Source organism: Saccopteryx leptura, chromosome 8 (assembly GCF_036850995.1).
Source record: "Saccopteryx leptura isolate mSacLep1 chromosome 8, mSacLep1_pri_phased_curated, whole genome shotgun sequence".
Taxonomy (NCBI): domain Eukaryota; kingdom Metazoa; phylum Chordata; class Mammalia; order Chiroptera; family Emballonuridae; genus Saccopteryx; species Saccopteryx leptura.
This window is the reverse complement of record NC_089510.1, coordinates 72768848-72780168: the sequence shown is the minus strand read 5'-3', so window position 1 is coordinate 72780168 and position 11321 is coordinate 72768848. Positions and strand designations below refer to the sequence as shown.

Here is an 11321-nt window from a genome sequence, read left to right as displayed (position 1 = left end):
TGGCCTTAAAATCACTAAGTACACTAGCACTTGTCCCAGGCATTTTCTTAATGAGATCGGCACACAACGTCTGGCCTTTTCACATATGACGGCCTCTGCAACAGAATCACTATCTAACTGTTTTTGATTGATCCAAGTTAATAATAAAGTTCAACATCTTCAATTGTTTGTGATCTCTGTTTAATTAGCACATTCACGCCTTTTGCTACATTATTCTCCTTTATTGATTCCTTTTTTGCCACAATGGAATTTATCGTGGACTGCGACTTCAGCAATCTTCAAGCCACTCTTGTAGTTTTCAATGATTTTCTTCTTCAACTTGATCGTGTTCCTGGCCTTCTTTGAAGGGCTGCAGGCTCTGGAAACTTTCTTTGGTCCCATGATGGAGCTAAAAAGAAAGTGTTAACTTATTAGCAAGGGAACATTAACAGGGACAATAAGATTTGAGCACATGTGATTTTATCTTACATGTGTTATGTACATTTTGAAACTGAAAACGCAAAATAAACACATTACACCAAATACTGTATACGCAGTAATCACTTACATGTAGTTGTAGTATTAGCACTTGCAATCAATAAAAAAGCACAAAAACACTGGAAAGCAATGGAATTGTTCAGCTAGACACCTGCGGTGATGCTCACACAATGAGAAACAATGCCACGTTGAGCAGGAGAACATGTGGGTCGCCCTTTGTTTCTGCAAAATTAGCAGCAAGGTCACATGGGCATGCTGACAAAATCTGAGGCAACCAATGAAAACTGAGACAGTTTTTTCATGGAAAAATAGACAAAAGCCTACAATAACCAAAGTCAATGAAAGCTGAGTCATTACTATATATATATATAATAGTATGGTAGTATTTAGTATTTATTCCGTACATTAGCCTAGAATAGGCTTAATTCCATACATCAGCTTTCTAATAGGAAAAGCCTCAGGGATGTTATGCAAGTGGATCCCAATGTGTAGGCTTGGAGCTCATGGGGCCTGGACATGCACATTCCTGTCTTCTCAGGTATAGACTTGGGGCTCTGCTATGTCTTCTGCCATATTCTGAGACGGCAAATGAATATAATTGCTAATGTGTTATATACCTGTAAAAGCCATTGGCAGCAAACTATTAATATGCATTTTCAGGAATTTTACTTATATTTAAAAATGCCATTTTAATTTTGGCATTCTTTATAGGTAATGATAAAATATACATATATATTCTCATTTTTCAGACTCACAATTATTATGTAATTTCCTTTACTTAAGGTAGAGCAAATTGTTAATAAATCGAGTAGTTAATACTTAAAAACTGTTTAAAAACTACTTCAAATATGGTGGCGTGGTGATATGCGACACAGGACTGGCGACGACAAGGTGGCCGGGCTCTGCTTTGCTCTGCTTTGCTCTGCTTTGAGATAGACCTGCACACAGTTCCGAGGTGTAGTGGAACCCAGGCTGAGATGGAGCACGAGTTCGAGGGGCTGAGCCAGTGGCAGGCAGCCCTGCAGCAGTTCACAGAGGATGCTGAGAAGTCAGTGTGCAGCTTGGACATGTTTTCATCTCTCAGAAGCAGTAGAGTGCACGCCTCTTGGAACCATGACTCATCAGGCATTCAACACATCCTTCTGTGTCCACAGCTGGAGAGGATCCCTCTGGTTTCTGCTGAGACACCCATGCAGAATGCAAATGAAATGGGGCCACATCTCAGTGTATCCTTGCCTGAGCATGATGTGAACTGTTACCCCCAAGTGGCTCTACTACCTTCCCAAATGACTTACTGTCAGGGAATGTCTCCTTCTCAACCAGGAAGAATGATTTTCAAGAGACCCCAGATGACATCTTCAGGAGAGCCAGGAGTGGCCATGACCCTCAAAGGGAATCCAGAGATGCCCCTCAATGGGCTACCAGTCACTGCTCCCAGTGGAATCCCAGTGATGTCCCACATTAGGGCACCAACAATGCCTTATTCTGGCCACCTAATAATGCCTTCTAATAGAGACTCTTTAACACCTAAAATGTTGTTGACCTCACCCATGCCTTCTGCTGAGGGCCAGGCAATGCTCCCCTCTTTGGCTCAGATGTTGCCCCCTGGAGATCTCCACAATTGCAGAATGCCCCCACCTGGGTCCCCATCACTGCTGACTTCAGAATCCCAGGGCTCCTTTGTTAGCCAGACAGCCTTCCAGGAAGACCCGTTCTGCCCTGAGCAGCCCATACCTGCTCCACAAAGAGCAGAGAAGAATTGCATGGCTCAGGAAAGGGATCCCAGGAGGAGGTCCCTGGTTGCAAGGCCTTACTGCTGCCAGTATGAGGACTGTGAAAAAGCTTACACTAAGCGCTCCCATCTTGTGAGTCACCAACGCAAACATACAGGTGAGAGGCCCTATAAATGTACGTGGGAAGGTTGTATGTGGTCTTTCTTCCGTTCTGATGAGCTTGGACGACACATGCGAATACACACCAAGTACCGACCACATAGATGTCATCAGTGTGGCCGACAGTTCATAAGATCTGACCATCTCAAGCAACATCAGAAGACTCACCTGCACTTGCCAGGATCCCCCAATTCACAGGCAGACAATGGACAGACAGCTGGTCTTCCTGCTCCTGGTCTTTAGGTCAATGTCCTCTTCCCCTCATTTTGGCTTCTCCACCCAGATCGAGCCTGCCTCTGACTAACTAGTCTCTTTGTTGGGTATAGGCTTAGGTACAGACCAAGAAGGATTATGAGGCAGTGTTGAGTGACACCCATATGAGCTTTGGACCCTGTCAGGGGCTCTTCAAAAACTGTCTTGGATGCCCTTATGTCTTTAGGCCACCTACGTTTGCTGAGTTTAGCCACACGGGAAGATAGAGCAAAATACATTGGGAGTTTTATTTAAAAGCTCTCTATCTTATGTTATTCCCCACCTTGAAACCCTTTAGTGACTCTGCTTTGCCTACTCCATAAAATCCAAGATAATTTCCTAATCTTGGCCTTCCACGTTTCCAGAGCCAGGCCACGTTCAGATCCTGGATTTACTCCTTACCAGCCATGTGACCTTGGGAATGGTCTTTGAGTACTGTGCCATATTTCCTCTTCTGGTAAATGAGAAAAACAGTATTGGATGGACTGTTTGGGACACATCTTATGTTTTGAATCAGATTCTATCCAGCACTTACTAGCCACGTGCCCAGAATTTCTGCCTCCTCCGACTACTTTCAGACTTGGATGGAATGCCCCACTGCAGGACATGGGATCTGGCATCTCAAGTAGCCACAAGCACCCCAGAAATGTGGAGGTTAATGCTCCTGGGGTAATAATGTTTGACTCCTGAGAAATGAGACAGACCCAGGCAGATAAATTCCCACTTCCCTCCCATAAATGGCTGGAAGGCACCAGTTCTCCAAACAGTGCAGCCCATGGGGAGGTCCCCCAAGTGCTCAAAGAACACCTGTTGTGCTTCCTGGGGTCTTGTGAAGCAGGACCCCTCCTGCTGTCACCTTGTGTTATCTCCTGTTCTCCCCTCCTTGCTTTCCTTTTCTCACTCTCAGTGCTTTGGGTTTACGCCACCCAAATAAAACATCGGTGCTTAGTTCTTGTTTTAGGCTGTTTTCTAGGTGAACTGGAGGTGGAAGACGTTAGACTGAGGTTGAGAAGGACAGACCCCACTGTAGACTTCCTGTCCTCTTTTTAGAGTTCAGGTGCCTGGATACCAAATATCATGTATTAAAGAGCCTGCCCTGCCTCTCCCCTAGGGTTAAGGGCATAGTGGCTATCCTGGCAACTCAGCCAGGTAGTTCAGAACCTCATTTCTGGACTTCTCAGCCAGCCATTTTACTGACCAGCAAACTGATAAGAACTTGCCCAAGCTCTCTAACGGCAGAGCTGGGATCCTAGCCAGCTTACTCACAAGGTAGATCTCTTAACTAAGATATGATGCCTTCTACAGGTGCTGCCTGTGCTTAGACTGATGCCGAGCACTGCCAGATGATGGCCACAGTGAGATGAGTCAGGACTGGTCCCTGTGGTCCAGGAACCATTTGCTGTAGGAGCTGAGAGGTCCACATAGATGCATTGACCAAAGAGAGGAGGATCACCTAAAGAGGAAGGTCAGAAAGGCTTTTTGGAAGAGCTCAGTAAGCAAGTGTATGTAATGTTTAGGAATCCCTTAAATGTTGAAGTAAACCAAGCAGATAAATGAAGAGTAAAGAGAATTCCAAGCAGAGAGAACACTGTAACTGGCAACTGCTCAGAGGAGTCAGCCCACAAATTTCCAATCATTTGGCAAGTATTTTTGAGCACACAGTTCAGAGAGCATCACAGCTGTGGGGACTCAACGGTGGATGGCGTGGAAACAATAAAAGAGTGTCAGAGAAGAGAGACTTCCCAAGGAGATGCTCGAGTCAGACCTGAAGGGCTCACAGGACTTAGCCAGACCTCTCACTTCCTGGATGCCTACCCTTGGTCGTGCTTGTGCTGGACACTAAGAACTCAGAACGTGACGGTGCCTGCTGCAGGACAGACAGATCGTGGACAAAACTTCTGAAAGTACTGCCAAGGTGAAGAACTGGACCTCCGGGCTCGAACGTATCCTGGGCAGCTGGGGAAGTCGCACAGCCTTGGCTCTGCCTGCCCCTCTCCCCCACCCTAATGCTTTTCTACATGGCCACCTTGCTCTGTTCCCCTGCTGGCCCCAGCGTACCTGAACCAGGTCTCCAGGTGTCCTCTACCCAAATTCCAAGTAAGGGGAGTAGATATGATATTTTAAAAAGGTAGGAGGACCAGTGGGTGGTCATTTGTGACCCAATTACTGGCCCCAAAGACTCTGGTTTCAAGTACCAAAGATCACTCATTCCCATCTGGGCACCAGGTCCCTTCCATGGTGAGGGAGAGATCAGAGAAGAAATCAGTCTCTCCTTTAACCTGTGATTACCCTACACCAGGGGCCCCCAAACGTTTTACACAGGGGGCCATTCACTATCCCTCAGACTGTTGGAGGGCCAGACTATAAAAAAAACTATGAACAAATCCCTATGCACACTGCACATATTTTAAAGTAAAAAAACAAAACAGGAACAAATACAATATTTAAAATAAAGAACAAGTACATTTAAATCAACAAACTGACCAGTATTTCAATGGGAACTAGGCTCCTCTCACTGACCACCAATGAAAGAGGTGCCCTTTCCGGAAGTGCAGCGGGCCGGATAAATGGCCTCAAGGGGCCGCATGTGGCCTGTGGGCTGTAGTTTGGGGACCCCTGCCCTACACCAAGTTCAGGCTAAGCCTCCTAGTATTATCTTGTTCAACATGAGGCAGAATAGCGGGTGGGAAGACATGGTGGGTTCTCTAAGACTGGTAGATGGCTGGGTGGTCTTGAGCAATTTATGTACCTATCTCTGCTTCAGATAGCAAGTGAGCAAGATTGAACTCAAACTAAAAAGATACAATAAATTACGTGCTTTAAAAAAAATGGTTTCTTTGTCTGCCTTAAGGGAAAGGAAGAGATTTCAGTGCTCCAGGTGAGAACTGGAGGAGGCTTAGACCAGGGTGTGGAAGTGGAAGATTAGAAAGGTTTAGGAGTGATAATTGGATTTGGTTGAGGGAGTGATCATGGGTGACTCCAAGTTTTTGGCCTGTGTTATAATTAGCACAGAAGAATGAATGGACTTCATTAATTTTCTGTGTTTTTTTTTATTATGATCTCTGTTACACATGCAAAGAGTTATTTTGTATGTATATAATTTAAAGAATAATAAAACTTCACTTTTGAAGCCTTTGAGCTACCCTCTCTGAAAAAAAAAAAAAAAAAAAAACTACTTCAAATACCATGGCTATCCATCTTTACAGTAATACCAGATTGTTAATTAAGTAAACTACCCAAATACAGAGATTACAGTTAAAATGGATTTGAGTGGGCGGCAATAATGATGCTCTCCCCGTTTTACAACATACTCTGTGTGGTGCACTTCAACTCCCATTTTCCAATGCTATTTAAAAGCCTCTTTTCTTTTCTTTTTTTTTTTGGTATTTTTCTGAAGTTGGAAATGGGGAGGCAGTCAGACAGACTCCCACATGAGTCCGACCGGGATCCACCCAGCATGCCCACCAGGGGACGATGCTCTGCCCATCTGAGCCATTCTAGCGCCTGAGGCAGAGGCCACAGAGCCATCCTCAGTGCCTGAGCAAACTTTGCTCCAATGGAGCCTCAGCTGCGGGAGGGGAAGAGAGAGACAGAGAGGAAGGAGAGGGGGAGGGGTGGAGAAGCAGATGGGTGCTTGTCCTATGTGCCCTGGCTAGGAATCGAACCCGGGACTCCTGCACGCCAGGCCAACGCTCTACCACTGAGCCAACCGGTCAGGGCCTAAAAGCCTCTTTTCTTAAGTGAGAGATTCCTCTGAAAAACATTTCAAATGTTTTGGTAATTGAATATTTATATAAACAGAGCATCTTGTAACAGTTGAGAAACAGGTAAAAATGAAAAATGCTCAACACAGGAAAAAATGACATTGCTGTTGAACCTTTTGAAAATGTAAGTTTTAGAAAACTTAAAAATATATTGATGGTTAAATTTTTAAAAATATATTTTTATTTGAAAAAGAATCATTTTTACTTTTCAGTAGTGAGCACCCTTGTATAATTATAAGCACAGAAAGATCTCTCCAGTTTTAATGTCACACTGCCCATTTCCAGAGAAGGACCCATGATCGTTTGGCTGGGGAAGAAGGACACATTGCCTTTGATTGTTTCCACATTCCCAATGGCAGTGTGTTGAGCAGTTGCATCATATCCACTTTATTCCATAGTCAAACAATATATTTGTTCTACAAACATTTGGTCAGCATTTTCCAAGTTTCAGGCTTGGACAAAATGTGGGGGATGCATCCCTAAGAAGAAATGGGCCCTGACAGAAGGAGCGACTAGTGTAAGAGAGGAGAAATTTTCCATTTCTGATATGTGAATGGAAAACTACAATCTATGGGGTATGTATTCATCATTGCAAGAGAGTGTCATGGGAACAAAGGCAGAAACAAAGATCAATGCTTTGGCTAGGGAGAGGCAGGGAAATAATGGAGTATTTCTGGCCAGGAGAAGTTTTGCAAAGGCAATGATAGTTGAGCATCTGTAATGATGAGCAAGAGTCTGTTTGTTGAAGGTGTGAGGAATAGCATTTTAGCTAGAAGGAAAGGCATGAAGTGTATGTAGGTGAGGGGAGCTGAGGAATTGGACAGGCTTGAATTTGAGTTCTGTGCTGTGCAATCTGAACAAGCTCTCAGACTAAAATGAGAACAGTAATTCCCACTTTACAGAATTGCTGGGCAGATTAACAATAATGAATATAATATCCCTGGCCCAGTGCCAAGCACAGATCTCATGGAAGGCTCCTTCTCTTCATTTAGGTCATTCAGGTACAGCTCTAATGTCACCCCCACATCTTTCTAAAGTTACTTCTCACCTCAACCAAGTTCTTTATTTATACAGCTACATAATGACTACCAATCACCAATCCCCCTGGAATGTTAGCTTTATGAGAGGAGGATTTTTTGTTGTTGTTGTTGTTCACTGCTATATTTTCATCATCTGAATAGTGCCTGGCATATAGTAGGTGCTTAAAAATATTACTATTACCACTAATGTTATAAAGCCATGAAAGTATATGTTTAGTCATAGAGATTGTGTGGCTGTGTATCAGGGCTCATTGATGGGGTGGAGGAAAGGAAGTTAGAGGCATTCTCGGGGTTTTAACTGTAAATTGCTAAAGGGTGTGGATTTTATCTGGCAGGTGTTTCAGTTAGATCTTTGAACAAGAATCAAAGTTCACCTTGTCAGTGGGCATTGGGAGGAGACAGTCAGCAAATTCCTGGTGTTGTTATGTAAGAGATGCTAAAACCTCACGTACTCTGACTACGATGAAATTCTCCCAATTTGTCTTCTGTGTTCCTTTTTCTTTCTTTTTTTTTTTTTTTTTTTTTTTTTTTAGTGAGAGACAAAGGTAGGGGGGGCAGACAGACTGAGACAGACAGACAGGAAAGGAGAGGGATGAGAAGCACAAATTCTTCATTGCAGCATCTTGGTAGTTCATTGATTGCTTTCTCATATGTGCCTTGACTAGGGGGCTCCAGCCGAGGCAGTGACCCCTTGCTCAAGGCAGCGACCTTGGAGTTTCAAACCTGGGTCTTCAGCCTCCCAGGTCAACACTCTATCCACTGTGCCACTTCCTGGTCAGGTTCGGACCCTTCGTCATGAGGCACTAAACTCCTTTGTATTTGTATTTGGGAGGAGTCACATAGATTTCATATTCCAGCCAAACATTGTTCACTTTCTCCATCAAGAAAGTAGAATACTTATTATTTAGATAAGCAGATCATTGTGAAGTTGTTTCATGTAGGATCAGAAAACATTGGAGTTGGATTCACTCTTAATTTTGTAAGGGGGGGACAGAGTCTACACAGATGGCTGTAGAGACATCGATTCTCCCGTCTGCTCCTTCCACTGTGTTCCACTGTCTTTTACTCATGTTTTGCCTGCCTGTCTCCCTTTGACCTTCTAGTGGCGCTGTCATTCACAGGCTCATTACCCTAGACACAGTGATTGGTTGAGGGATGGGCAGAACCTGTAAGACTCATCTCTCAGGTGGATTTATGGATGCCTAGAGAATTACTTAGGTGTTTCAAATTAAGTTATTTATTAAATGAATGGATTGAATGACCCATATTTATGTTTTGTCAAGTAGAATTGCCAACTCACAAAATATTAATTTCCCAGTGTTATAATATAATACCTTCCTAAAAACCTGGAATATTATAGAACAGAATAAAGATGAGCTATTTAGTTATTTGCTGAATGATATTAAGTAGCAAATAGGATGGTGAAGCCATCAATATAGTAATGTTTGTTAGGCAACAGCAACTGAATCGAGCCAAGAAATGACACCCAACACATTGAGTTTATTCTAGCCTAATTTATGCTCAGTATTGCCAATGGCTACCAAATATTTTATGATTATATTAGAAAGATAAAATATTAAATTATCAAAACAATTTTATCTGAAGTTGTGACTCAGGGTGCCTTGACAATGTAGATGTTTAACCTTTAGAAATATGATTGTGTACCTTTCTATGAACATACAGTTAACCTTGTACCTTAAAAACATGTATTTTACAAACATTTTCTGCCCTGCCTTTCTATCCCATTAGCTACTGTAGTATGCATTAGACTATAAGAGGTTTATTTTCTCCCCCTGGGCTGAATGGTCCATTTTTATGTGGTGTAGTAAGTCTCATTACATGTATATTGTGGAAGCATAGTCTTTAGTATGTCTCCAAAGTCTCTGTGCCTGGTGCCGTATCTATAAAAATGATGAAGATGTCATGTCTTCCTGCAAGTTTATAGTCCAATGAGCAGGTTATTAGTATAAAGACCCTCCTTCTTTGGAGACAAATACTTTATATATATATATTCAAGGGACACTTGCCCATGTTAATTTTAATCACATGTTATCTAGAGATCCTACTGATGACTAGGAAAGTGTTAAAGCATTTGGTGCATCACTCACTCTTTCTCCCTTTTGAGGTTTGGATCAGGGGAGTACATATACAAAGACTCATGAGCACAAGAGAAATGAACTTTTGATTTATTAAATGTAGATGCCCTATGCAATTTCCCAAATAATTCTTCTGGCAAAGTTTGTTACAGAAGCTGGCCAAGGCTTGAGACTTAAATGGGGCTTCTTTCCCACCAAATTGAAATGGCCAGGTCCAAAAGAGTCCTCATTCACTTAACCAATAGGAGAGAACCAGGAACAGAGAGACAGAGGGGTCCTGTTCTGCTGTAGGAAGCACAAGCAGCCTGCCATACCCCAACAGGGGAAGTGAGGAAGTAGGCAAGAGTGCAGTTGAGACATGAGCACTCATCTTGAGCACAGTGGTCCAAACCATTAGTAAAATGTATTCTAATGAATGTCACATTTGTAACCTTGACATTTATCCCCAAAGTAGGCTTTATAGACCCAAAGGTCTATGATAATCATTGTTTTACACCTTTATTTATTTTTTCTTTTTTAACATAAAATGTCTCAGAACAATCAGGTTAGAAAATTCATCCTGCATGAGGAAGGAGGATGGCACAAGAGGAAAGCATCAGGGATGCCTTCTATATAAACTGTTGAAAAGGAAAAGAAGAGGCTCTCCTCCTCTGTGGGTCTAGGCTAAATCATGAGATGAGGGAGAAGCCCCGAGTGTTTTTGGTGAGCCCCAGCAAGGGTCTAGAGGTGAAATAGAACATGTCAAGTTTATTGTCTGCCTGGAACATTAAAGTTCAAGGGCTGAACAAGGAGAGCAGAAAGAAACTAGAAATAAAGCTGGAGTGACAAGCATAGGATGGATTATAAAGAATTCTATTATCTCCCCACTCCAAATTTAGCCTTTTGTCCTGGAGGCTGCAATTTATCCTTGAAAATATAGAAGTAATGGAATGACAGGATTAGATTTGAATTTTATCAAAAATCACTTTGGTGGGAATGAAGAGAAGACAAGAAAGGATGTGTTGTGGGTTGAATGGTGTCTTTTTTCAAAAAATATAGTTGAAATTTTAACCTTTAGTAACTCAGAATGTGACCTTGTTTGAAAATAAGGTCATTGTCGGTCATCGTAGATGTAATTACTTATGATAAAGTCATACTGAAGTTGAGAGGTTTTCTAATTCGATATGACTAGTGTTCTTATAAAACAGAAAGGGGGAGGAATTTGGACATAGAAACATACATGCAGACATGCACAGAGGAAAGACGGCGTGAAGAGACATAGGGAGAAGACTCATATATGAGTCAAGGAGAGAAGTCTGGAACAAGTTGTTCTCTCATAGCCCTCATGAGGAACTAACCCTGCTGGCACAGATTTTGGACCTTTTAGCCTCCAGAACTGTGAGACAGTATATTCCTGTTGTTTAAGCCACTCAGTTTGTGGAACTTTGTTATGGCAGTCCTGTGAAACTAACACAGAATCCAAAGCTGTAGACCAGTTTGGAAGGCTGAGAGCCTGAACTAAGGAGTTCACATCAGGGTGAAGAGAAAGGATTTGAAAGATATTCAGGGAGTAGACTTGACAGAATTTGGTGACTAATTAGATATATGAACTTAACACAGTGATCAAGTTGCTTCTAGATTTTAGTTCTGGCTCTCCTACTGCTTAGCTGTGTGAACTTGAACAAGCCATTCATCTTTATGCTTTAGTTTTGTCATCTGTAGAGTATGAGTGATGACAGTTACTAAACTATTGGGTTGTTGTGCCAAACAAGAGAATACATGTTAAATTTCTATTACAGTGGTATGGTAAATACAATGTGA

General features: G+C 42.5%; 1 protein-coding gene across 1 annotated transcript; it reads left to right on the top strand.

Moving 5' to 3' along the window:
- Window positions 1–1454: 1454 nt before the first annotated feature.
- On the top strand, window positions 1455–2612 carry LOC136379816 (Krueppel-like factor 17). The gene has a single exon (XM_066347399.1). It carries the CDS (start codon window positions 1455–1457, stop codon window positions 2610–2612), a length of 1158 nt encoding a protein of 385 aa, XP_066203496.1.
- Window positions 2613–11321: the final 8709 nt, after the last annotated feature.

Coding starts and splice junctions, on each gene's coding strand:
- LOC136379816 (XM_066347399.1), top strand. CDS start 1,455: ATGGAGCACGAGTTCGAGGGGCTGAGCCAGTGGCAGGCAGCCCTGCAG.